Here is a 22,713-nt window from a genome sequence, read left to right as displayed (position 1 = left end):
TAGATTGAATCAATATGGTGGCACACATGTGTAATCCCAGCACTTATGAGATGAGGCAGGAGGATTATAAATTTGAGATCAGTCTGGCTTACATAGGAAGACCCTGCTTATGGGAAAAAAACAAAACAAAACAAAACTGATCTGCTGATTTATGGTGTCAATGTCAGCATTAAAAACAACACACAGGTTAAACAGCAAACTCATACCTGCAAAAGACTATTCCACAACATACTCCTCACTACAAATTAACAACATAGGTGCACAGGTGTCTTCCATTTGGGGTTTATTGTTGAGCTTGCATTAGATCACTGCTACTCTGGTTAGAGTATGAGCCACAGAAAACCATTGGGTGGCACAGCCCTAAAGGCCTTACAGGACAAAACCCAAAGCTGTTCGAGCACCAGAAATACACAAATTTAGATCACTGAGACTGAAACCTGTTAGTGTGCTGACCTTGGTGTCTACACCCATGTTGCTAGAGATGGTTTGCAACACAGCAGAACATGATGTCAGCCATATTCATTGTGATTAAATTCCAAGTTTCTGTTTCCACACTTTTTGTACACAGGAGAAATTCCAAAGAAGGCTTATCGTCAGTCTCATTGTTGCTCAACTCAGCAATGCAATCTTATTGTGTTGTCAGTCTGTGAAGTAGATCTAAAGGAAAAAAAAAAGAAGAAAATTCAGAGTTCTCACTGTTCCTACATTGCATGATGTTACAGGAATTTCCATTTTCAGTTAAGATTTCTCTGATTGTGAAACTGAGGTATTTCTCACTACTAGCTATTCACTCATCCTTTCTTCAACTTGCCTCTTTTTATACTCTCATTTTTTAATCTACAAATAATAGCTACGGAAGCATAACGTGTGTGTGTGTGTGTGTGTGTGTGTGTGTGCTGTGTGTGTGTTCTGTGTGTATGATGGGGGAAGTCCTGTGTATATGTCAATAAAGCACTCTTGGCCAATAGGGAAGCAAGATAGGTGGGACTAGGAGTCCAGGAGGATGCTGGGAAGGAGAAACACAGGGAGTCAAGATGTAACCGCCATAGGGATAAGAAGCCCGGAAACTTTGCTCCGGTAAGAGAAATACTTAGATTAACATTTACGGGATAAATACTTAAGTCAGAGCTAGCCAGTAAGAAACAAGCAAGGCCAACAGCTTCATAATTATTATAGCCTCCTGTGTGTTTATTTGGGACTGATGTGGCTCTGGAACCAGGCTGGCGGGAAGGTTTCTCTCAAGGAAAAGGCTTCCCTTTACGTGTGTGTGTGTGTGTGTGTGTGTGTGTGTGTCTGTCTGTCTGTCTGTCTGTCTGTCTGTCTGTAGTGCTGGTAATCAAACCTATGCATGCCAGGCAAGCATTCTACTACTGAACTACATCCCCAGCCCCTCAAAAGTTATTTGAACAACATTAAGAGCTGGGCATAGCTGGGCATGGTGGTACATATCTTTAAATCCAGCATTCAGGAGGAAACGGCAAGCAGATCTGCATGAGTTGGAGGCTGGTATTGTCTAAATAGGGAGTTCTAGGCCAGCCAGTGCAACATGGTGAGACTCTGTCTTAAAAAAAAAAAAAAAAGGCTGGGCATGGTGGCCCATGCCTATAATCCCAACACTTGAGAAGCTGAAACTGAACTGTCACAGGCTTGAGGTTAGCATGGGCTGCATGCTAATTTTTTGATAACTTGGCATATAGAGCAAGACACTATCTCACCCCTCACTCCCAAAATAACTGTTAAACCCCAAATCTGGCTGTTAGCTACTGCAGGTGAATCATGGCAACTGGAGAATATATATGCAGGACACACAGGAAAGATACTGCTGAACTTTTCCAAAACAAGGTGGAACAGTCCTTCAAAATTCCTGCTTCACAGAAAAGTCTGTCAGATATCCTAGGCCTGTAGGCTGAAGATGGATGCCTCAATGTTACAGTGGAACCTTGGGTGAATGTCTAGGGAGCCAGATGTCTGTCATTTCATAATTTTGGAAGCTGCTTGCTCTGCACTTCCTATTTACTTGGGTACTATTGTATCCTTCTGGGGTCTTTGATGGAATTGAAGACCAGATAGTTATAATTTTCCTTAGTTATAACAGAAGATAAATTATGTACAAAACTTTGGACTACTCAAGAGAGAATAGATATGAAGTACTTTCTCTAAACTTGCCAAATACAAATAGATTGGACATTGTAAATGTAATTCTTTGTTGTTGTTTTTTCAAGATGGTTTGAGTAACAGCCCTAGCTGTCCTGTAACTAGCTCTGTAGACCAGGCTGGCCTCAAACTCACAGAGATCTGCCCATGTCTTTGTCTCTCAAGTGCTGTGATTAAAAGTGTGTGCCACCACCACCTGGCATAAATGTAATTCTTACTTGATAATTATTCTTATTGTATATAGTTTCATTTACAATTAATACCTTTCCTTTCTATTTAGGCAATATCTGGTAATTGTTCATATTGTATATAATTTTACTATGTATATTAGAGTTAAAATGTTTCCTTAGACAAAAAAGTGGACATTTGTGGAATAGTCTCTTTGTACACTGTGAAGATGTGTCACTCTGATTGGTTTAAAAAAAGATGAATAGTCAATAGCTAGGCAGATTTTCAGTGCACAGAGGATACTAGGAAGAAAGGTGGAGTTGCCAGGAGATTTATAGGAGGCATGACATGTAGGAGATGAGGTAACAAGCTATGAGCCATGTGGCAGCATGTAAATAGAGATGGGTTTATTTAAGCTATGAGAGCCAGTTAGAAACAAGTCTAAGCTATTGGCCGAACTTTCATAATTTAAGTCTCTGTGTGGTTTTTTTGGGAGCTGGCAGGGCAGAGAAAGACTTGATTATATATATTGAATCTGAAATAGGATTTGAGGGTATGGGTACAACCCCAGGGTAGAACACATGTTTAGCATATATGAAGTCTTAGTTTAATCCCATACAACAGATTTATTAGTTAATATTCTGGAAGTTCACTTTTTTCATGGAGCAATCTGGAAGGCACAGTGATTTAGTGGAAAGTGTGGTGAGAAAAATACACACCACTTCAGAACAACTGGGGAAGAATCACAAATGTTCAGAATAAATGGACCTCTACCGAAGGGGCTTGAGTATGTGGCTGCTAACGTGCTTGACTGGCATGCCCAAAGCCCTGGTTTCATTCAGCACTGAATAAAACTGGGTGTGGCGGTACATGCTTGTAATCACAACACTCAGGAGGTGGATATAGGAGGACCAAGGGGCTCAAGGCCATCCTCCGATACAGAGTTTAACTTGTCTGCTTCAAACAGCAACAAAAATCAGAAATTCTATCTCTGTCAGCATATATTTCAAGATGTGGCCATAATTCTCATATACTTTGCACCCATTTTCTCTTGGTTAAAAATTGCCATGATTATTGAAGGCTCAAGGGCAACTTCCTTACCTTCATCATCTTCACTGTGAGATCACGAGTAAAGAACTTGACAGAATAACTTTTCCACATTACGTACAACAGGTTCTCCACTGCAAATCTTGTTTTTCAAAAGTCCACGGGAAGTAGGGCTTTCATATTTGTGACATATATGGCGCCAGGGTGAGCTCACATATTAGTGCACTTTGATGACATTCCATTGGCTCTCATGTTTCTTAAATTCATGGGCATCTTGAGAACAAGAGAGATTTCATGTCTTTCAAGTGAGCTGGTCTGCAGGCTAAGCCACATTTCTTACATTAATAAGACTTCTCACCAGTGTAAATTCCATTATGATTAAGACGTGGAGAATTCTTGAAGGACTTTCAACATTCCTTCCATTCAAAGGGTTTCTGTTCAGACTTACGTATTAAATGTTCAGTTAGCTGATAAAACTTACTGTAGTTTTTTTCCACATTCTTGATACTTAGAGGAAACCTCTATCATGAATTTGTGCATGGTGATAAAGGTTTGAGGATGTTGTGAAGGCTTTCCCACATTCCTTACATTTGTAGGGCTTCTCACCTGTATGAGTCTTTACATGTTCAGCTAGACTAGAAGAAATAGTGAATTCTTTTCCACAGTACTTAAATTTATAGGGTGTTATCCCAGTATGAATTCGAATGTGCTTTATAGGCAAGAGGAATTTCCAAAGAGTTTTCCATATTCTTTACATTCAAAGGAATTTTCCCCAGTGTGAGTTTTCACATGTTCAGTCAGCAGGTAACACCTTTTGTATGCTTTCCCACATTCCTTACATTCATAGGGTTTCTCTCCTGTGTGAGTCCTCTTATGGACAATCAGACATGAGGATGTAGTGAAGGCTTTCCCACATTCCTTACATTCATATGGCCTCTCTCCAGTGTGTGTTCTTATATTTTCAGTTAAACTTGAAGAAACAGTGAAGTCTTTCCCACAGATTTATAAGGTTTGATTCCAGTGTGAAGATGAATGTGTTTATTACAGCATGCAGAACTTCTAAAAGATTTTCCACATACCTTGCAATCAAAGGGTTTGTCCACCATATGAGTTCTTAAGTGTCCATTCAATAGATAAAATCTTTTGCAAGATTTTCCACATTCCCTACCTTTGTAAGGTTTCTCTGCACTGTGAGTTCTTACATGTTTCTGTAGATAAGAGGCAGTGAGGAAGGCCTTCCCACACTTAGCACATTTATAGGGCTTCTCTCCAGTATGTGTTCTTAGATGCTTATGAAGGTAGGAAGATGCATGGAAGGTTTTCCCCCATTCCTTGTATTGATAGGGTTTCTCTCCAGTATGAATTCTTAAATGTTCAGTCATGTTTGACGAAATAGTGAAGGATCTCCCACACAATTTACATATATAGGGCTTCTGTCCAGCATGTGTTTGTATATGTGTAGAAAGTCCTGAGTGCTTAGTAAAAGCTTTTCCACATTCATTGCACTTACATGGTTTCTCTCCAGTATGAATTCTGAAGTGTTCAGTTAGACTTGAAGAAGTTATGAAGGGTTTCTTACATATTTTACATTCATAAAGTTTTTCCCCAGTGTGAGTTCGCATGTGACTATTAAGATTTGAAGAATACCCAAAGACTTTCCCACAAACCTTACATTCATAGGACTTCTCCCCAGTATGGGTTCGCATGTGATTATAAAGATTTGAAGAATAGCCAAAGACTTTCCCACAAATCTTACATTCATAGGCTTTTATGTTATATTTTTGAATAGGCAGAGCTCCACTTGTGGAACATGTAAAATCTCCTGCAAATTGAGTCAATTCACAGAATTTTTCCCCATTATACATTCTCATATGTATTTTAAAATATGACTGATTAAGGAAGTCAGTGCATTCAACAGGCTTATCCTGCAAGTCTGTTCTCTGGGGAGTAACATTTGGGGTCACACTAAAGTCTCCTGCATACTGACTCAACACAGAAGGACCCTGTCTCATAGATGTGTTCTTATGCAGAGTGAGAAAGTGTTTTCCATACTGATTAGAGTCACAGGCATTTGAATTTTCAGTTTTCATATGCCTTTTAAAATATGAATGTTCTCTGAAGATATCTTTATGTTTCATACAATCACATAGTTCCCAAGCACTGTGTCTTCCTTCCTGTTGATGAAACAATGAATATAACTAATGGATTGTTCAAAATTAAGGGTTTCAACCCTTATGAAGACAGAAATATTATTAGATGCTTAACATTCTTATCACATACATACAATTTCTGCTGGTTTTTTCCCCAGTTGAATGTAGGGACCCTAATGTAAGAATTATCTATAATCTGTTCTAACTTTGAAATGTTTCATGCATGTCAAAGCAGAGTTACATATGTGGGGATGCATATTTGTGGAAATTCAGAAGGCCAAACTTTTAAGCATGGATTGGGGTACCCTAATTGCCATGAAGATAGGAGGATCAGGAGTTGCTGTCCTTAGCAATATAGCAACTCTGAAGATAGGGACTACATGAGACCCTATCTTTTTAAAGATGCATTATTTAGAGGATTATGATTTTTATCATTTTCATGACATTCTTAAAGATGCTATATGATTTCTAATCAAGCTGAAGGAACAATAGTGCTAAAATCAGCTTAAATGTTTAAAAAAAATGTTAAGCACGCTATAAAATTGTTTTAAAGAGCCAGAAAGATGGCTTAGCAGGTAAAGTGCTTGCCATGCAAGACTGACAATGGACGATTGATGGCCCCAAACTAGATACAGTAGCATGAATCTGTAATTTCAGCAGTACTGCTTTGAAATGGAAGGCAGAAACAGGAGAACTGGCCAGAAGCTCATGCAGTAGCAAACATAAGAGAGACACCATCTCAACATGGTTGAAGGACAGAACCAACTCCTGAAAGCTCTCTTGACTTCCACAAGAGGGGCATGACATAAACTTCCTGGGGCACATGTAGGCCAGTATGAACATGAGTATACACACACACACCACACACCACATAAATAAAACACAGATAAATAAATTGCTTTAAAAATTTAATGTCTAGACCTACACCTTGCCTGGGCAGCACAGCAGAGGTGACCCTGTTGGCAGAGGCATAGGGTGAGCCAGCCCTGGGGCGTGAGAGTGGGAGAGCCTTCTTGTCTAGTATGTGATGGCCTGGGCGAGGGAAAGATTCCCTCCACATTCCATCACCACCTGCGGCAGGCGGGAGAGCTGGCCCCGCCCCTCACCAGCTGCAGCACTCAGAAGAGTGGGCCCTGCACCCCTCCTGGGCAGCACAGTAGAGTTGGCCCTCGTGGTGTGGATGCAAATGAGCAGGCCTCTAAGGTCATGAGAGCAGGAGAACCAGCCCCGCCTCTTGCTGACTGCTGCACTGGGTGCGCTAGCCCTGGTGGTAAGGATGAGGGGGAGCTGGTGGGCTCACCCACTCATCTCAGAACCACCCACGCCCAGAACCAGGGCTGCGAGTTGGCCCACCCCAATGTCCATCCCATCTGTGAACTGCTGGAGAGGCCAGTCCTACAGATCCAAAGCTGTACAATCTCCATAACACAGGGCAACAACAGAATATCCAAGAGGAGTCCCAGTGAGGGACTATGTTTAAACACCAGCATCTGTAGTGTAGCAGAAGCCAGAGGCCTTGAGCCAGATCAATGACTCATTGCAATGTATACTTGGCAAGTAAAGATGTGTGGACCAAAGGCTGTACTGCGTGACTCACTGGGCCACAGCACAGCTTCCATGACGAGATTTGTTTCTCTTTTAAAGTTTATTTTTAGGGGGGAGGGGGAGGTTGCAAGGGCAAAGGTTGGATATGAAGGGATGGGGTGGTGAGTGGGATTAGGATACAGGATGTGAATCCACAAAGAATCAACAAAAGTTTTTAAAAATTCAATGTCTAGTTACACATGTAGAAATGTGTTCTTGTGAGAACCTTGAAAGATTTGGTTTCATGATGAGTTTGACTGTTGTAGAATATTATTTTAAGGTGTGTTACGTTTGTTTATGCTGTGGAGCATTTGTTTAACAATGTAAAGATGGTTGCTTTTGTTTATGCTGCATTTAACTCTGTGAAGCTGTGATTGTTTGGCTGTCTAAAACCGGGGTGGTCTAATAAAGAGCTGAACAGCCAATAGAGAGGCGGGAGACAGGATAGGTGGGGCTGGCAGGCAGAGAGGATAAATAAGAGGAGAGATCTGGGAAGTTGGAGAAAGGAGCAAGAGAACAAGTAGAGGAGGGTATAGAAAGCAATGGGGTGAGAGTGAAAGTAAGATATACAGAAGTAAGAAAAGGAAAAAGTCCTGAGGTAAAAGATAGATGGGGTAATTTAAGATACGAAAAGCTGACAAGAGGGGCTGGAGAGATGGCTCAGAGGCTGCTCTTCCACAGGTTGCTCAATTCCCAGCAACCACATGGTGACTCACAACCATCTGTAGTGGGATCTGATGCCCTCTTCTGGCATAAAGGCATACATGAAGATAGAGCACTCATACATAAAATAAATAAAATCTTTAAAAGAAAGAAAGAAAGAAAGAAAAGCTGACAAGAAAAAAAAGCCAAGCTAAGGCTGGGTGATTATAATTAAGAATAAATAAGCCTCTGTATATTTACTTGGGAGCTGGGTGGAGGGCCCCCAAAAGACCAAGAACAAAGAACAAAAGAGCCACAAAAGTAATAACAACTACATGTGACACTGTGATGTTGAGCATTTCTGACCCCCTACCCACACAATCCTGAGTGACTGCCACTTATTTTCCATCAGTGGAAGTTTTAGTCTTTTCAGAGTGTGGGAACTAACAAACATCTTTGATTAATCTTACCATTTGCACCACATTGGAAGTTTGTTCCCTCAAAGTGTCTTGCATTTCCCATTCTAAAAATGACATAAAAACAAAACAATCAAGAAATGAGAGGTTTGTTACAGGAGTAGAAAGTGACAGATCTTGCCCAGTGTGGTAGATAGTATCAGGAGGCTTAGGCAGAATGGCTGAGTTTAAGACTAGCCATGGCTACAATGTGAGATCCCTTAGTGGGATAAATAAATAAAAATACAAACAGAAACTAAATTTTGGTCATTTTAATTAAGTTAAAACTTGGCAAGGGTGCCGGGCGGTGGTGGCGCACACCTTTAATCCCAGCACTTGGGAGGCAGAGGCAGGCGGATCTCTGTGAGTTCGAGGCTGGGCTGGACCGACAGCCTCCAAAACAATACAGAGAAACCCTGTCTCATAAAAAACAAAAAAACTTGACAAGGGTAAAAATGTGAGTCATAGTTTTATACAGTTTATTATAATTTTTTCTCCTTTGTTTTTTCTCCCCAAGACATGGATGGTCTCTTAGGCTGGCCTCAAGCCCAAGATATTCATCTGCCTTTGCTCTGAGTGCTGGGATTAAAGGTATATAACACCACTGCCCAACTACAAATTACTTCTTAAAATGAAAACTGATGGTGAAAAAGAACATTATCAAGGATGATGGTAAGAAAAGATCTCAACATAGCATAGGACAAAATTATAAAAAAGAAACATAACAGGCATTTTGTGGTATCACAGAAAAAGTCTGAGCAAAGTGTAAGAAATCCAGAATTATTTCTGAGATAAAGGGTTGACACCTTCTGAGATCAACTGTATCTTTGAAAGTTTCATAAGACTGGAGATATAGCTCAGTAGTAAGAGTGTTCGCCTAAGCAAGCTCAAGGTTTAATCCCCGATACTAAGAAAAAAGTTTCATTATGGCTGGGTATGGTGGTATACACCAACAATTCCAGTACCCAGAAGGTAAAGGCAGAAATATTGCAGGGGCCAGCCTAGGCTACACAGGGAGACCCTGAATCAAAGGGGAGAAAACAAACAACAACAAAACCTTATTCTATTTCCAAATTAAAGGAACTTCTTGGTCACAATTATTACCCATGAATACTCACCCTGGAAGTCTTCTCTTTGCCCTATCTGTAAATCTTCCTCCAACCAGGAGATCAGACTGGGTTTGGTGATCTCACATCCTATACAGAGGGGGAAAGTGTATTCTTGGAAGTGGTTCACACTCAACAGAAAATGATAAATTTTAGGGCCCCCACTCCCTCCCTTTGTGTGTGTATGTGAGTGAACACGAGCTCAGAGTTAATGACAGGTGTTTTCCTTGGTTACTGTCCAGCTTTTATACTGAGGCAGGGTCTTGTGCTGCACTCAGGCCTCATCAGCTCCAGCCAGTCTAGCTCGTCAGCTTTCCAGGAGGATCTCCTGTCTCCTGGGGATCACAGGCAGCCACTGTGCCTGCCCACTTTTCACATGGGTTTTGGGGTGCAAGCTGTGGCCCTCATGATGGTATAGCAAAGTGCTTTATCCTTGAGCCACCTCCCCAGCCCTGAGGCTTGTTTTCTAAGACAAGGTCTCTCACTAGGACTTGAGGGTCACTGCTCATGACTAGGCAGGCTACCCTGTGAGCTCCTGAGATGTTCCTCCATCCAAGCATGCGGATTACAAATGTACACCAGCACATCTAGTTTTGTGAGACAGGGTCTCACTATGTATCCCTGGCTGACCTAGAACTCACAGAGATCCTACCTCTGCATCCCATGTTCTGGGATTAAAGGCATGAATCACTGCACCTTCCTAGCTCCACAATTCTTTGAAACACACACACACACAGAGTACCTGGAACTCACTAATTCAGCTAGACTGTCCAAGGCGGTACCCAGCAACCCTGAAATCCCACCCCCACCCCGTAGGAACTACAGGTGCGTCACTACACCTGGCTCTTTAAATGGTACTGAGGATCTGAACTCAGGCCCTCATGCTTGCCTGTGAAGCATTTTACCAGCTGAGGCATCACCTCCCCACACACACGTTTTTCCTCTTTCTAATTTCTTTACTAGATTTATTCATTTATATGTGTGAGTGTTTTGCCTGTGTGTGTGTGTGGTGCCAGAGGAGCTCAGGAGAAGACACAGAATGAGTTACAGACAGTTGTGAACCACCATGTGGGTGCTAGGACTTGAACAAGTGCCCTTAACCTCTGACCAGCTCTCCAGCCAATAGTATTATTATTACATTATTATAATAATGTAATTTATTATTGTTATTATTTTATGCATATGGTATTTTGTTTGCATATTATGTCTGTTCACCATATATCTGCAGTGCCCAGAAAAGGGTACTGGATCCTCTGGAACTGGAGTTATATGAAGTTGGTTTTTTTTTTTTTTTTTTTTGGTTTTTCGAGACAGGGTTTCTCTGTATTGTTTTGGAGGCTGTCCTGGAACTAGCTCTGTAGACCAGGCTGTCCTTGAACTCACAGAGATCCGCCTGCCTCTGCCTCCCGAGTGCTGGGATTAAAGGCATGAGCCACCAGTGCTTCTAACTTCCAGTCATCTCTTCAGCCCCCCTCCCTGTTCTTTGTTTTTAAGATTTATTTTATTATTTATTTGTGTGCATGTGTCTGTTTATGTGTGCGTACCTACTGAAAGTGCCCTTAGAGGCCAGAAGAGGCATCAGATCCAAAGAAGCTAGAGCTACAGGTAGTTGTGGGCTGTCTGTCCAGTGTGGGTGCTGGGGACTGCAAGAGCAAGTGCTCTTAGCACTAAATCCTTACTCCAGCTGCTGTGATAGACGCTCACACTGTAGCCCAGGCCAACCAGCTCTCCTATCTGAGCTTTCCAAGTGCTAGGAGGAAAGGTATATGCTACTGCTCCCAGCACAGAAGAGCTGTGTTTCTAAAGAGTGTATGGGGAATGTTTCCAAAGGACTAAGCATGTAGATCAACATTTCAGAACCCTAAAGCCCAAGTTAAAGCTCATACACATAGCTGGGTTGTGGTGGAGCACGCCTTTAATCCCAGCACTGGGGAGGCAAAGGCAGTCGGATCTCTGTGAGTTTGAAGCCAGCCTGGTTCCAGAGAGTTCCAGGACAGCCTCCAAAGCTACACAGAGAAACCCTGTCTCCAAAAACCAAAACAAACAAAACAGAAAAAAAAAAAGCTCATACACATATTAACAAAACACTGTCAGTCAAAAAGAAAAAGACTGAAACAAAAATATTTGTTCTAGGGAAAAAATTTTTACCAGTATCTCAGATTATGGTTTATCATAGATTCATCATGGTAGCTTGTTAAAATTTAGATGCTAGGAGCTGGGTGTAGTGGTGCAATCTTTAATACCAGCACTTGGGAGGCAGAGGCAAGAGGATCTCTGTGAGTTTGAGGTCAGCCTGGTCTACACAGAGAGTTTCAGGACACCCTGTTTCAAAGAAAAATTTATATGCTAGGGGTTAGGGGTGTGGTGCAGTGGCAAAGCATTTGTCTAGCTTGTACAAGGCCTAGGTGTAGTCTACAGATCTGTAAAAACGACACCCGCTACAAAGAATATGTGACAAGGGTATACTCAGATTTTCTTACTTGGTAATCAAAGGACATGGATGATTTACATTTCTAACGGGGATGGTATTGATATTGGACCACATTTTGATAACCATGATATTATATTAAAATGTACAGGGAGGCTGGTGAGATGGCTCAGGGAGTAAAAGCTTTTGCTGTGCAAGCCTGATGACCTGAGTTCACTCCCTGGGATCCACAGTTGCAGAAGAGAATGGACTCCTGACAGTTTCCTTAGACCTCCATCCAGTCACTCCAGCACATGTGTGCCCATGCTCCGACACACACACATCGTGCACACATATAATTGTAAAGAGAAAACACCTTTTAAAGGATGAGGAGAAGGCTCGATGGATAAAGCATCTGCTACACTAGCATGAAGACCTGAGTTCATGCCCCCAGAAACCATGTAAAAGTCAAACACAGTAACACAGCATCTGTAATCCTAGTACACATGAAGAGATGGAGGCAGAAACAGGAGAACCCCAGAAACTTATAGGCCAGTTAGCCTGGTGTCTATATAGCAGAAATACAACAAAGAAACCTTGTCTAAGATGGAAGGTGAGAACCAACACCAGAGTTTGCCCTCTTACCTCCCTCCACACATTCCCTGTGGCACACACGTGCCCGCATTCACACATTATAGAAGTCACCTCATAAACCCAATACTAGTTTCTATATGTCAGGAAATTCACCATTAACTGGAAACCAAAAGTATTATACAGAAAAAATCTCTAAGTTTTAAACTGTGCAGTTCTATTAGGAGCCGAAGAAATCTCACAGCTTCCTACTTTACCGAACCTGGGGTGAAGTCACCTTTGCCCACCAGATCCACACTTTGTGTACCTCACTTGTCAGATCACCTGTCACTCAACAGCAACACTTTCTACTTAACAGTTTCCCCATAAACAGTATAGTACTGATGCTGCCAATCTGGCTTTGTCCAACAGAAGACGTAAACTACTTCATTTAAAAAAGGTTCAAGGCAGGTATGGCACATACACTGTAATCACAGTGTTTGGAAGGAGGCAGGAAGATGGTAACTTCAAGGCCATTTTGGGTTCCATACAAAGCTTAAGGCCAGTTACAGAGACAGGCTATATTCTCACAAAAGGAAACGAAACAAAAGTTCTTAATTTAATAAAGAAAATAATCTTATGCTGAAGTCGTATCTTTTTTTTTTTTTAAGACAGGGTTTCTCTGTGTAGCCCTAGATGTTCTAGAACTTACTTTGTAGACCAGGCTGGCCTCAGACTCACTGAGATCCACTTACTTCTGCCTCCCAAGGTCTGGGATTAAAGGTGTGTGTGCCACCATGCCCAGCTAGCTAGTGTCTTTTTTTTTTTTTTTGAGGCAGGGTTTCTCTCCGAGGCTTTTGGAGGCTGTCCTGGAACTAGCTCTTGTAGACCAGGCTGGCCTCGAACTCACAGAGATCTGCCTGCCTCTGCCTCCCAAGTGCTGGGATTAAAGGCATGCGCCACCAACGCCCGGTGCTAGCTAGTGTCTTAATATCTACAGTAAGAATGATTCTTGAACCAGGTGTGGTAGTACACGCCTTTACTCCCAGAAATTGGGAGGGAGGCAGGCTGCTGGTTCTTTGAGAGTTCAAGGCCAGCATGATTTTTGTAGCAAGTTCTAGGTTAGCCATGGCTTCTAAAGAAAAAAGGGATGGCGTGGATTGCTGGAGAGATGGCTTAGCACTTAGGACCATTTGCTGTTCTTGAAGCAGCTCACAGCTGTTCCAAGGGATCCAAATGCCCTCCCTGGGTAATGTTTGCATGTGATGCATTTTCATACATTTAAAATAAAATTAAATCTTTTTTTTTTTTGGTGTTTTAGAGACAGGGGTTCTCTGTATTGTTTTGGAGGCTCTCCTGGAACTCACTTTGTAGACCAGGATGGCCTCAAACTCACAGAGATCCGCCTGCCTCTGCCTCCCAAGTGCTGGGATTAAAGGCGTGTGCCACCAACGCCCGGCTAATAAAATTAAATCTTAACAACAAACTGTCTTTGTTCCTCACCCCTGATTTCTTTTCTATTTATTTATTTACTTAGAAATAGGATTTTGTCACATAGCCTACAATGGTCTTGAACCCATATATTCTAGGTTGGCCTCAAATTCTAGGTGATACTCCTGTTCCACTCTCTGAAGATTACAAAAAGATCCCACAGGGGGTGGGAGAGGTGGCTCAGAGGTTAAAAGCGCTGGTTGCTCTTCCAGAGGTCCTGAGTTCAATTCCCAGCAACCACACAGTGTCTCACAACCATCTGTAATGAGATCTGGTGTCCTTTTTTGCCTTCAGGCATATAAGCAGGCAGAACACTATATATAAATAAATAAATCTTAAAAAAAAAAAAGGATCCCATATCTGACTTTGTTTGTTTTTGGGGGGTGATGGGGAACACAAGAATTCATACAGCAGGCCGGGTGTTGGTGGTGCACGCCTTTAATCCCAGCACTTGGGAGGCAGAGGCAGGCGGATCTCTGTGAGTTCGAGGCCAGCCTGGTCTACAGAGTGAGTTCCAGGACAGCCTCCAAAACAATACAGGGAAACCTTGTCTGGGGGGGAGAAAAAAAAAAAGAATTCATACAGCAGCCAGGCAGTGGTGGTGCACACCTTTAATCCCAGCACTTAAGAAGGCAGAGACAGGCGGATCTCTGTGAGTTCAAGTCTACAAAGCAAATTTCAGAACAGCCAGAGATGTTACACAGAAAAACTTTCGAAAAATACTACACAACCCAAATATGTTTCTTCATTTCCTAGTATATTCAGATCAAGACTGCTGATCTCTCTGTATGCCCGGAACACCATCCTCCCTAAGACACCAGGAGGGGCGATGGCAGTCTTACCTGCTGAGAACAGGTTCTGGTAGTTCTCCAGCATCACCTCTCTGTAGAGGTCTCTCTGAGTTTGATCCATTAGAACCCACTCTTCTTGGGTGAAGTCCACAGCCACATCATCAAAGGTCAATGAGTTCTAAATGACACATGCCAGTCTGAGTAACAAGTCACCCACATTCATTATAGATGAAGACATGAAACCCAACTCTTCCCAGAGATTGGTGGTCTAGGAGCTCTCCCTGCCCACAGTCACTGTCCATTTCCCACAGACATATGTTTTTAGTGACCCTTCTCACAACTAAACAAACAGTCCTCTCTATTTCCCTAAAATGTACTCCTGAGCACACCACTTGGTAAACAGCTTTTGATGAAGTCTTGGGTTGGGAAATATACCTTAGTGGTAGTGTGCTTATTTAGCATATTCAAGGCCCTAGGTTCAATTCCAAGCACAGGAGGAAAAAGAAAGAAGAGAAAAGGAAAAATTATTTTTTATGTGTAATGTATATAGGTATTCAAATGTATGGGTACATGTGTACTAGAGGCCAAACTCAATATTGGGTATCTTCCTCAATGGCTCTCAAACTAACATAATGAGGCAGGGTCTTTGACTTGAAACCAATGCTCACTTACTCTGTTAGCCCAACTAGCAGGCTCACTTACAAGATCCTGGCTCTGCCTCCAGAGGACTGAAATTACAAATACTGAAATTTAAATGCTACCACACCTATCCAGAATTTACATAGGTTTAAGTGTAACAAGCATTCTTCCCGTCAGCCTGGTCCCAGAGCCTCATCAACCCCAAATAACACACAGAGACTCTATTAGTTACAATGCTGTCGGCCAATGTCCAGGGCTTCTCATTGTCTAGTTCTGTCTTAAGTATTATCCATAACTACTAATATATATTTCTATAAGGTCTTAACGAGGATGCCAGGCGACTCTACTTTTTTTTTTTTTTTTTTTTTTGGTTTTTACAAGACAGGGTTTCTCTGTATTGTTTTGGAGGCTGTTGGTCCAGCCAGGCCTCGAACTCACAGAGATCCACCTGCCTCTGCCTCCCGAGTGCTGGGATTAAAGGTGTGCACCACCACCGCCCGGCACGACTCTACTCTTGACTACATTTCCCAGAATCCTCCTCGATTCCTAGTCCCACTTATCTTGCTTCCCTATTGGCCAACAGTGCTTTATTTATCAACCAATAAGACAAACATACACAGAAGGACTTCCCCCATCAGTTAAGGATTTGAACCCTGGTCTTCACACTTGCACAGCAAGAGCTTTACCCACTGAGTCATCTCTCTGGTTTCAGGGATTTTTTTAAAAGAGAACTTGTTTCAGCAAATGGATCTCTGTGACTAGTCTACAGAGCTAGTCCTAGGATAGTCAAGGCTACACAAAAGAAGCCTTGTCTCAAAAAACCAACAAAACAAAAAGCTGAACCAGAGATGGGAGGAGGACTTATTTCTTGGGGCTGGAGAGAAGGCTCAGTGGTTAAGAGTACTTGTTGCTCTTGCAGAGGACCTGGATTCTGTTCCCATCCCAGCATCAAGATGGTGTCTCATAACCATCTATAACTCCAGTTCCAGAGGTTCTGTAGTTACCAGACATGTACATGATATACAAATATACATGCAGGCAAAATACACACATAATTTAAAACAAGAAAACGAAAAAGAACCTGTTTCATTGAGTGGGGCAGGGTACACCCAGCACAGCACACATACGGAGGTGAGAGGACAATTTACAGGATTTAGTTCTATCGCATGGGTTCATGGGAGCATAAACCTTCAGGCTTGACAGCAGCATTTGCTGAGCCATCTCACCAGCCCCAGCATTTCCTAAAAACAGAATCCATGTATTCACAAAGTGGTCTCTAACTGGTTGTGTAGCTGAAGATGCCCTTGAACCCCTGATTCTCCTGTTTCTACCTAAGAGTATGATTTTCAATTTATTTTTTCTTAATTTTACTTTTATTTACGTGTATGTGTGTTTGTGTGTGCATGTGTATGCAGGTGTTCATGGAGGCTGGAAACATGCATCAGATCTCTTGGAGCTGGAGTTACAGGCAGCTGTGAGCAAGTGTTTCACCAACTGAGCCACATACCACTCCCTATACACACAAAAAAGATGTGCTCTTCCACCTTAAAGTTTTTCCAGAATACTTGGCAAAACAACAAACATATCTGTGTCACCATGAGCATCAATATTAATCAGTAGTTACTGAGATCCTGAGTAGAATTTCAGATAACATCTCATCAATAATTGTGGTGCTACCCACTTGGGGAAATTCAAGTGGGCTTTCAGTCTTGATTTTTGGCTCTGTGAAGGTAGAGTCATAGCTACCAGATGGAAACATTTCTATCTGGCACAGGCACACTTGGCATTTTGTGACACAGTCTCTGCATACCTGAAAAAAATCTCTCAGGCAGTGGATCACCATGACCTCTGCCTTTTTCTTTTCTTCAAGGCAGACTGTATCAACAGAAAGACCACCTGGAAGAAAGAGAAGGTGTAAGAAGATTCCCATCTTTCTTGTTCATATTCTTTAGTTCATCTATCCTAGCGTCAAATACACGGAATCCTATATACTTGAGAAAAAGTAGATATGTGTACTATTTTAAAAAATACTTTCAGGGCTGGAGAGATGAATCACTGGTTAAGAGTACTTGTTGTTTTTTGCAGAGAACCCAGGCTCAAATCCCAGAACCCACATGGTGTTTCACAACCATCCGTAACCCAGTTCCAGGATGGACATGATAGAAATATACATGTAAGCATAACACTCACACACATAAAATAAATGAATCTAAAAACAATTAAACATTTTTTTGATTTTTTAAAATTTAAATTAGAAACAAGCTTGTTTCACATGTCAATCCCAGCTCCCACTCCCTCCCATCCTCCCCCAACCCCCACCAACCTCCCAACCTCCCACTCAGTCCCCACTCCACTCTCTAGGGAGGATGAGGCCCTTCATGGAGGATCCCCAAAGTCTGTCATATCATCCGGGGCAGGGCCTAGGCCCTCCCCCATGTGTCCAAGCTGAGAGAGCATCTCTCCATGTTGAATGGACTCTCAAAGTCTATTTGGATGCCAGGGATAAATACTGATCTATTGCCCGAGGCCCCAGAGAATGCATATATTTACTTATTATATGTGTGTAAGTGTAGAAATGTTATAACACATACATGGAAAAAGATAACTTGGAGGAATCAGGTTCTCTCTTTCCACCATGTGGGTTCCAAGTATTGAACTCAGGTCATCAGGTTTGGCAGCAAGTGCCTTTACCCACTGAGCCATCTTGCTGGTCCTATTTGTTTTCTTGAGACAGTGTCTTACATAGCCTAGATTGGCCTAGAACTCCTGATCCTCTTGCCTCAACTCCCAAGTGCTGAGATTATAAGTAGGCCCTACCATGCCTGACTGGATATACACATTATTGATAGATATCAGAGCAGCTCTATTTCATCTGGAGTCAGGAAAAGAATTTGTCAGCCACACTGCCCACCAGGAAAACCACAATGGCCTCACTTTACAAGTAAAGAAGTATCAGCCTAGAGAAATAGTCTTCACTTGCCATGGTGATTAGGCAGCACACTTCTGTCCATCCAGAGAATGATCTATGAAGGCTCTATTTTTCTTTGGAATGAGTTTATTAAGTATATAACAAACAAAAGCAAACATATAATTAATATATAGCAGATAGAGGGAAACATCAGGTATATAGCAAAACATCAGCAAATGCCATGCTCAAAACTTGCAAAAGGCATCTCCTGGGGAAGCCACCTTGAAGCAGCCAGCTGGATCAAAGTGTCCCCTCTGGGTAATTTTGAACAAATACCACAAATTCAAAGAAGTCTGCTTCCAGTGGCACCCCACCTCTCAGCAAAGGGGTGAATGAGTTGAGAACTGCTTAGCTGATGAATAGAGCCAGCTCAGATCTAGAGTAACCCACTAACCATCTAGTGGGCTATGACTACCTTAGGACTGCTATCTGACTCCACTGATCATCTAGTGGGCTATGACTACCTTACGACTGCTATCTGACTCCACTGATCATCTAGTGGGCTATGACTACCTTAGGACTGCTATCTGACTCCACTGATCATCTAGTGGGCTATGACTACCTTACGACTGCTATCTGACTCCACTGATCATCTAGTGGGCTATGACTACCTTAGGACTGCTATCTGACCTTTCAATTTCTCCATCCTAATCCCTTTCTCTTACCCTGTTCTCATGATCTCCTTCTCTTGAAGGCTAAAAAAATCTGACTTGTTTCTAGGATATGATAAATACACAGAGACTTTGCAAATGTAATGAAAACCTAAACTGGAGACCTAAAAACAACTGAATGTGTGTGTAGAAAAAATGGGCACGTGCTTCCCCTGGTACTTATAGCCAGAGGTCAAAGGACAACTTTCAGGGAGTCAGTTCTCTCCTTATACCACAGGATCCAGGAACTGAACTCAGGCTGTCATGTCTGTGCAGCAAGTATATTTACGTAACAAGTCATCTCACCAGGCCAGTTACCTTTTTAATGTTTGTGTATATGTGTACATATGTGAGGGTGTGCATACTCATTTGTGTGCAAAGGCCAGAAGACAAAGACAAATTCCCACAGAGCTGGAGTCAGGCTGTTTGCAGAACACCCTGCATACTTGTGTGCTGGATCTGAACTCTGACCTTCATGGTTACACATCACAACACCGAGCTGTCTCTCTAGCATCCTACAGTGAATTATCAATAGGAAAAATATCTTAATGGGTTTGACCCAGGCAGAGGTGTCTTTATGTGTGTGGTCAATGTTGGGTGTCTTCCTCAGAAGCATCTCCACTTTAAAAAAATGTTTTTTTCTTTTTGAGACGGGGTCTTGCTGTATTACACTAGTTGGCCTGAACTCTCTGTTGACCAGGCTGGCCTCAAACTCAGAAAGACCCACCTGTCTCTGCCTCCCAAGTGCTGGGATTAAAGGACACCATGCCCAATGTCCACCCCTTCCAACTTCCCCCCTCAGACAGGGTTTCTCTGTGTAGCCCTGGCTGTCCTGGAACTTGTTCTGTAGACCAGGCTGTCCTTGAACTCAGAGGTCCGCCTGCCTCTACATCCAGAGTACTGGGATTAAAGGTGTGCGCCACTACCATCCAGCTGTTGGCTTATTTTTTTGAAACATATAACCTGGGGCTGACTGGCTAGACTAGCTGGCAAGCAAGTATCAGAGATCCCCCCTTTTCCACCTCTCTAGTGCTGAGATTGCATGCATGTGCTACAATGTCCAGGATTTGTATGCGGATGCAGAATCGGAATTCAGGTCTGCACACCAACCACTGTTCTCTGACCTCCACATCTACTCAATTGCACACAAATAAATAAATGTAAAAATAAATAATGTAAAAAAAACTTTTTAAAGTACAAACATAAATGTATCATTATTTTCATGTTGGTGTCTCCATTGATCTCCTGGGGACAGAGCTCAGTTGCAGAGTGCACATAGAGCTCTTCCCTAGAATGTGGCACCCTAGGTTCAATCCTCAGTAACACGCACACACACAGAGCCCAATTGCTCCACTATGTCAGCTAGCTCATTAGGAAGCCTTTTAGGCAAACAGAGAAGGCAATGGGAATGTCATTCAGACTCCTGGTCTCTTCAAAGACTCCCCTATAGGGAGGAAGCTTGGGCAGTTACCTATGGAGTGACCCCACCTTCAGATGTGTGGATATGTAGGAGTCCCACAGGAATGGTTACACTAGGTGTTTTTTCAGGGAGTGAGAACCACAATTTGGGTAGTGATAGGAACAAAAAAATCCACCTAAATAGATTGTATCTGTTTACAAATATAAAACACTGGCTTAGCCTGAGAATTACCGTAAGTAATTTGTGTGGTCAGCTTTCCAGTCTCAATCAGTGATTCTGATTCCTGGAACCAACCCCATTTGGCAAATTGTCACTCTCATGTTCTCTCCTATCTGTCCATTATTTACATCATTGGAACACTTAGTCTTCCTGTCAATTATATGTTCCTCAGCTTCTTCCATAACCCAAGGAATAAATAATATTAAACTTGGAAGAGATGCTCTAAGAACTCCACTCTCGTATGGAGCTGTAATCAGCCTGCTAACTGAACATTTAGCATACACATCTCCACTCCCTTCCCTTTAACTATAGCTGCCGCTCAACACCCATGGGGAGGGGGGTGGGGGGAGGGGGAAAGGGAGGGAGGGGGAGAGAGGAAAAGAGAGACAGAGAGAGAGAAGAGAGAGGAGAGAGAGAGAGAGAGAGAGAGAGAGAGAGAGAGAGAGAGAGAGAGAGAGAGAGAGAGAGAGAGAGAGAGAGAGAGAGAGAGAGAGAGAAACCACATGTATGCAGATACTTTCAGGGGCCAGAAGAGGGCGTCGGATCCTGAGGAGAGAGGAGAGTCGGGAGGTTGTGAGCCTTCAAGTGGGTGTTGGGAGCTGCTTTTGGAAGGGCACCAAGTTCTCTTACACAACAGCCATCTCTCCAGCCCCCCTCATCACTTATTATCTATATTTATTAGTATTTTGCATGTATTGGGTTCAATTAAAATGTAGAAAAATTAATAAAAACGTTCATTTGTGGGGGGAGGGGGATAAAAAACAAAACACCCGTTCATTTGCTTAAGAACAGAAAGGTCCTCTTGAACCACTTAAGCACATATATATGTACATATAACCACTATAAATAAAAATGCATACATGCAATATACACCTATAGTCCCCCTCCCCCCCCCAACTTGGGATGGAATCAGGGTCAGCAGACAGCCACGTCCCCACTTCTGAGCCTGATCTCTCCCAGCGCTCACCCGTGCACGCGGCATCTGCCAGGTCCATGAGGCGGGGGACACGCAGGGACGCCCTTTAACGTGTATCCAACGGCGAGAATATCTCTTCCTTGTGGTCTGAAAATGACGGAAGAAAAGTATAAAGGTTTGGAAGCTGAGACGTGGACAAAACAAAAGCTGTCGTGCGGCAGACTCGACAACACGACAGTTTTACGACACTCCCCGCCTGCAGCCGCGACGCCGGCGGCGGCGAGAGACCCGCGTCCTCCCACGACCCCGTCCGCATCGGGCCTCGCTGCCAAGCGGGAGTCCCCACAGCCCGTGTCGACCTCGGGGTCCGGAACCATAACAACTCCGCGTCGCCCGCGGAGACTGGCAGAAGGAAAGGCCGGCCACCAAGACCCTCCTTCCTGTGTTGCTTCCAGCCGGGGGTGGCGGAGCTCTAGGCTGTTGGTGTCCCCAGCCTCAGCTAGGGGAGGGGAGGTGGGAGGCGGCCTCAAGGAATAGCCTTTAGATATGCCTGTGGGCCGGTGACAGGACCCGGACGGAGAGGTCGTGGGGGTTACCGTGCTGAGAAATGCTTATCAAAGGTCTGTGTTTAGTGGTGTTGACGCGTACTGCACAGGTTGTCCCCAACTTGTTCTGTAGCCGAGGATGACCCTGAGCGCCTGAAACTGTTGCTTCCCCCTTGCAAGTGTTGGGATTGTAGGAATGCCGACAACTGCATGCAGTTTAACAGATATAAAACTCTGTCCAAATCCCCAAATCACAGTTCTGTTGATAAATCTGCAGTCCATCGTTTCTTCCATACCCTCAGTCCAATTTCCTCTTCTTTGGAATTACTAATAAACTATAGTTTGAATTTCTTTACATTTTCCTTTGCGTGTGGTGGATGAGCAAGTGCTGTACCACTGAGCAATGTCCTCAGCGTTTTATATTTTCAACTACATATAATTTTAATACTTTGTTGTATGCTTTTGTTTGGGGGGTTATGAGACAGGCTGTCACGATATAGTCTAGGCCAGCCTTCAATTCTAGATCTTCTTGATTACAGGCTTCCCTTGACCAAGTTGCCTGACTAATTTATAGAACTGTAAAATTTTGGAGGTGCTAAGACATGAACTCAGGGCTTTGTACGTCCTAGACAAACGCTCTAATTGAACTATGCCTCCAGCTCTATGTATTTTAGTGCTCCATTGCCTTTATGCCACTGAGAGCATCAGATCCCACTGTAGATGGTTGTGACCCACCATGTCATTGCTGGGAATTGAACTCAGGACCTCTAGAAGGGTAGCCTGTGTTCTTA

At 42.9% G+C, this 22,713-nt stretch overlaps 1 protein-coding gene across 3 annotated transcripts; it reads right to left on the bottom strand.

The window, feature by feature from the left end:
• Positions 1–266: 266 nt before the first annotated feature.
• LOC101822680 (zinc finger protein 426) lies at positions 267–21,856 on the bottom strand. Of its 3 annotated transcripts, none has more exons than XM_013119403.3 (6): positions 21,429–21,618; positions 17,015–17,100; positions 14,617–14,743; positions 9,319–9,396; positions 8,216–8,268; positions 267–657 (listed from the first exon to the last, which is right to left on the bottom strand). In XM_013119403.3, exons 1-6 carry the CDS (start codon positions 21,454–21,456, stop codon positions 640–642), a joined length of 390 nt encoding a protein of 129 aa, XP_012974857.1. In that variant the 5' UTR covers positions 21,457–21,618; the 3' UTR covers positions 267–639. The 3 variants fall into 3 exon arrangements, with proteins under 3 accessions (XP_012974857.1, XP_040585824.1, XP_040585823.1); XM_040729889.1 differs by lacking the exon at positions 267–657 and adding an exon at positions 3,932–5,543 and having other exon boundaries at positions 21,429–21,856; XM_040729890.1 differs by lacking the exon at positions 8,216–8,268 and having other exon boundaries at positions 21,429–21,623.
• Between the last annotated feature and the right edge of the window lie 857 nt (positions 21,857–22,713).

This window comes from Mesocricetus auratus, unplaced genomic scaffold, assembly GCF_017639785.1.
Source record: "Mesocricetus auratus isolate SY011 unplaced genomic scaffold, BCM_Maur_2.0 Super-Scaffold_100022, whole genome shotgun sequence".
NCBI lineage: Eukaryota > Metazoa > Chordata > Mammalia > Rodentia > Cricetidae > Mesocricetus > Mesocricetus auratus.
The sequence above is the reverse complement of the archived record's forward strand: the minus strand, read 5'-3'. Positions and strand labels throughout refer to the sequence as shown.

Bases quoted from the DNA above. Each gene is read 5' to 3' on its own strand.
- LOC101822680 (XM_040729889.1), bottom strand. From the start codon at position 21,456: ATGGACCTGGCAGATGCCGCGTGCACGG. The intron at 14,744-17,014 runs GTATGCAGAGAC...TGTGTCATTTAG, and splicing joins GCCTGAGAGATTTTTTTCAG to AACTCATTGACCTTTGATGA. The intron at 9,397-14,616 runs GTAAGACTGCCA...CCCTCTGTATAG, and splicing joins CCAGAACCTGTTCTCAGCAG to GATGTGAGATCACCAAACCC.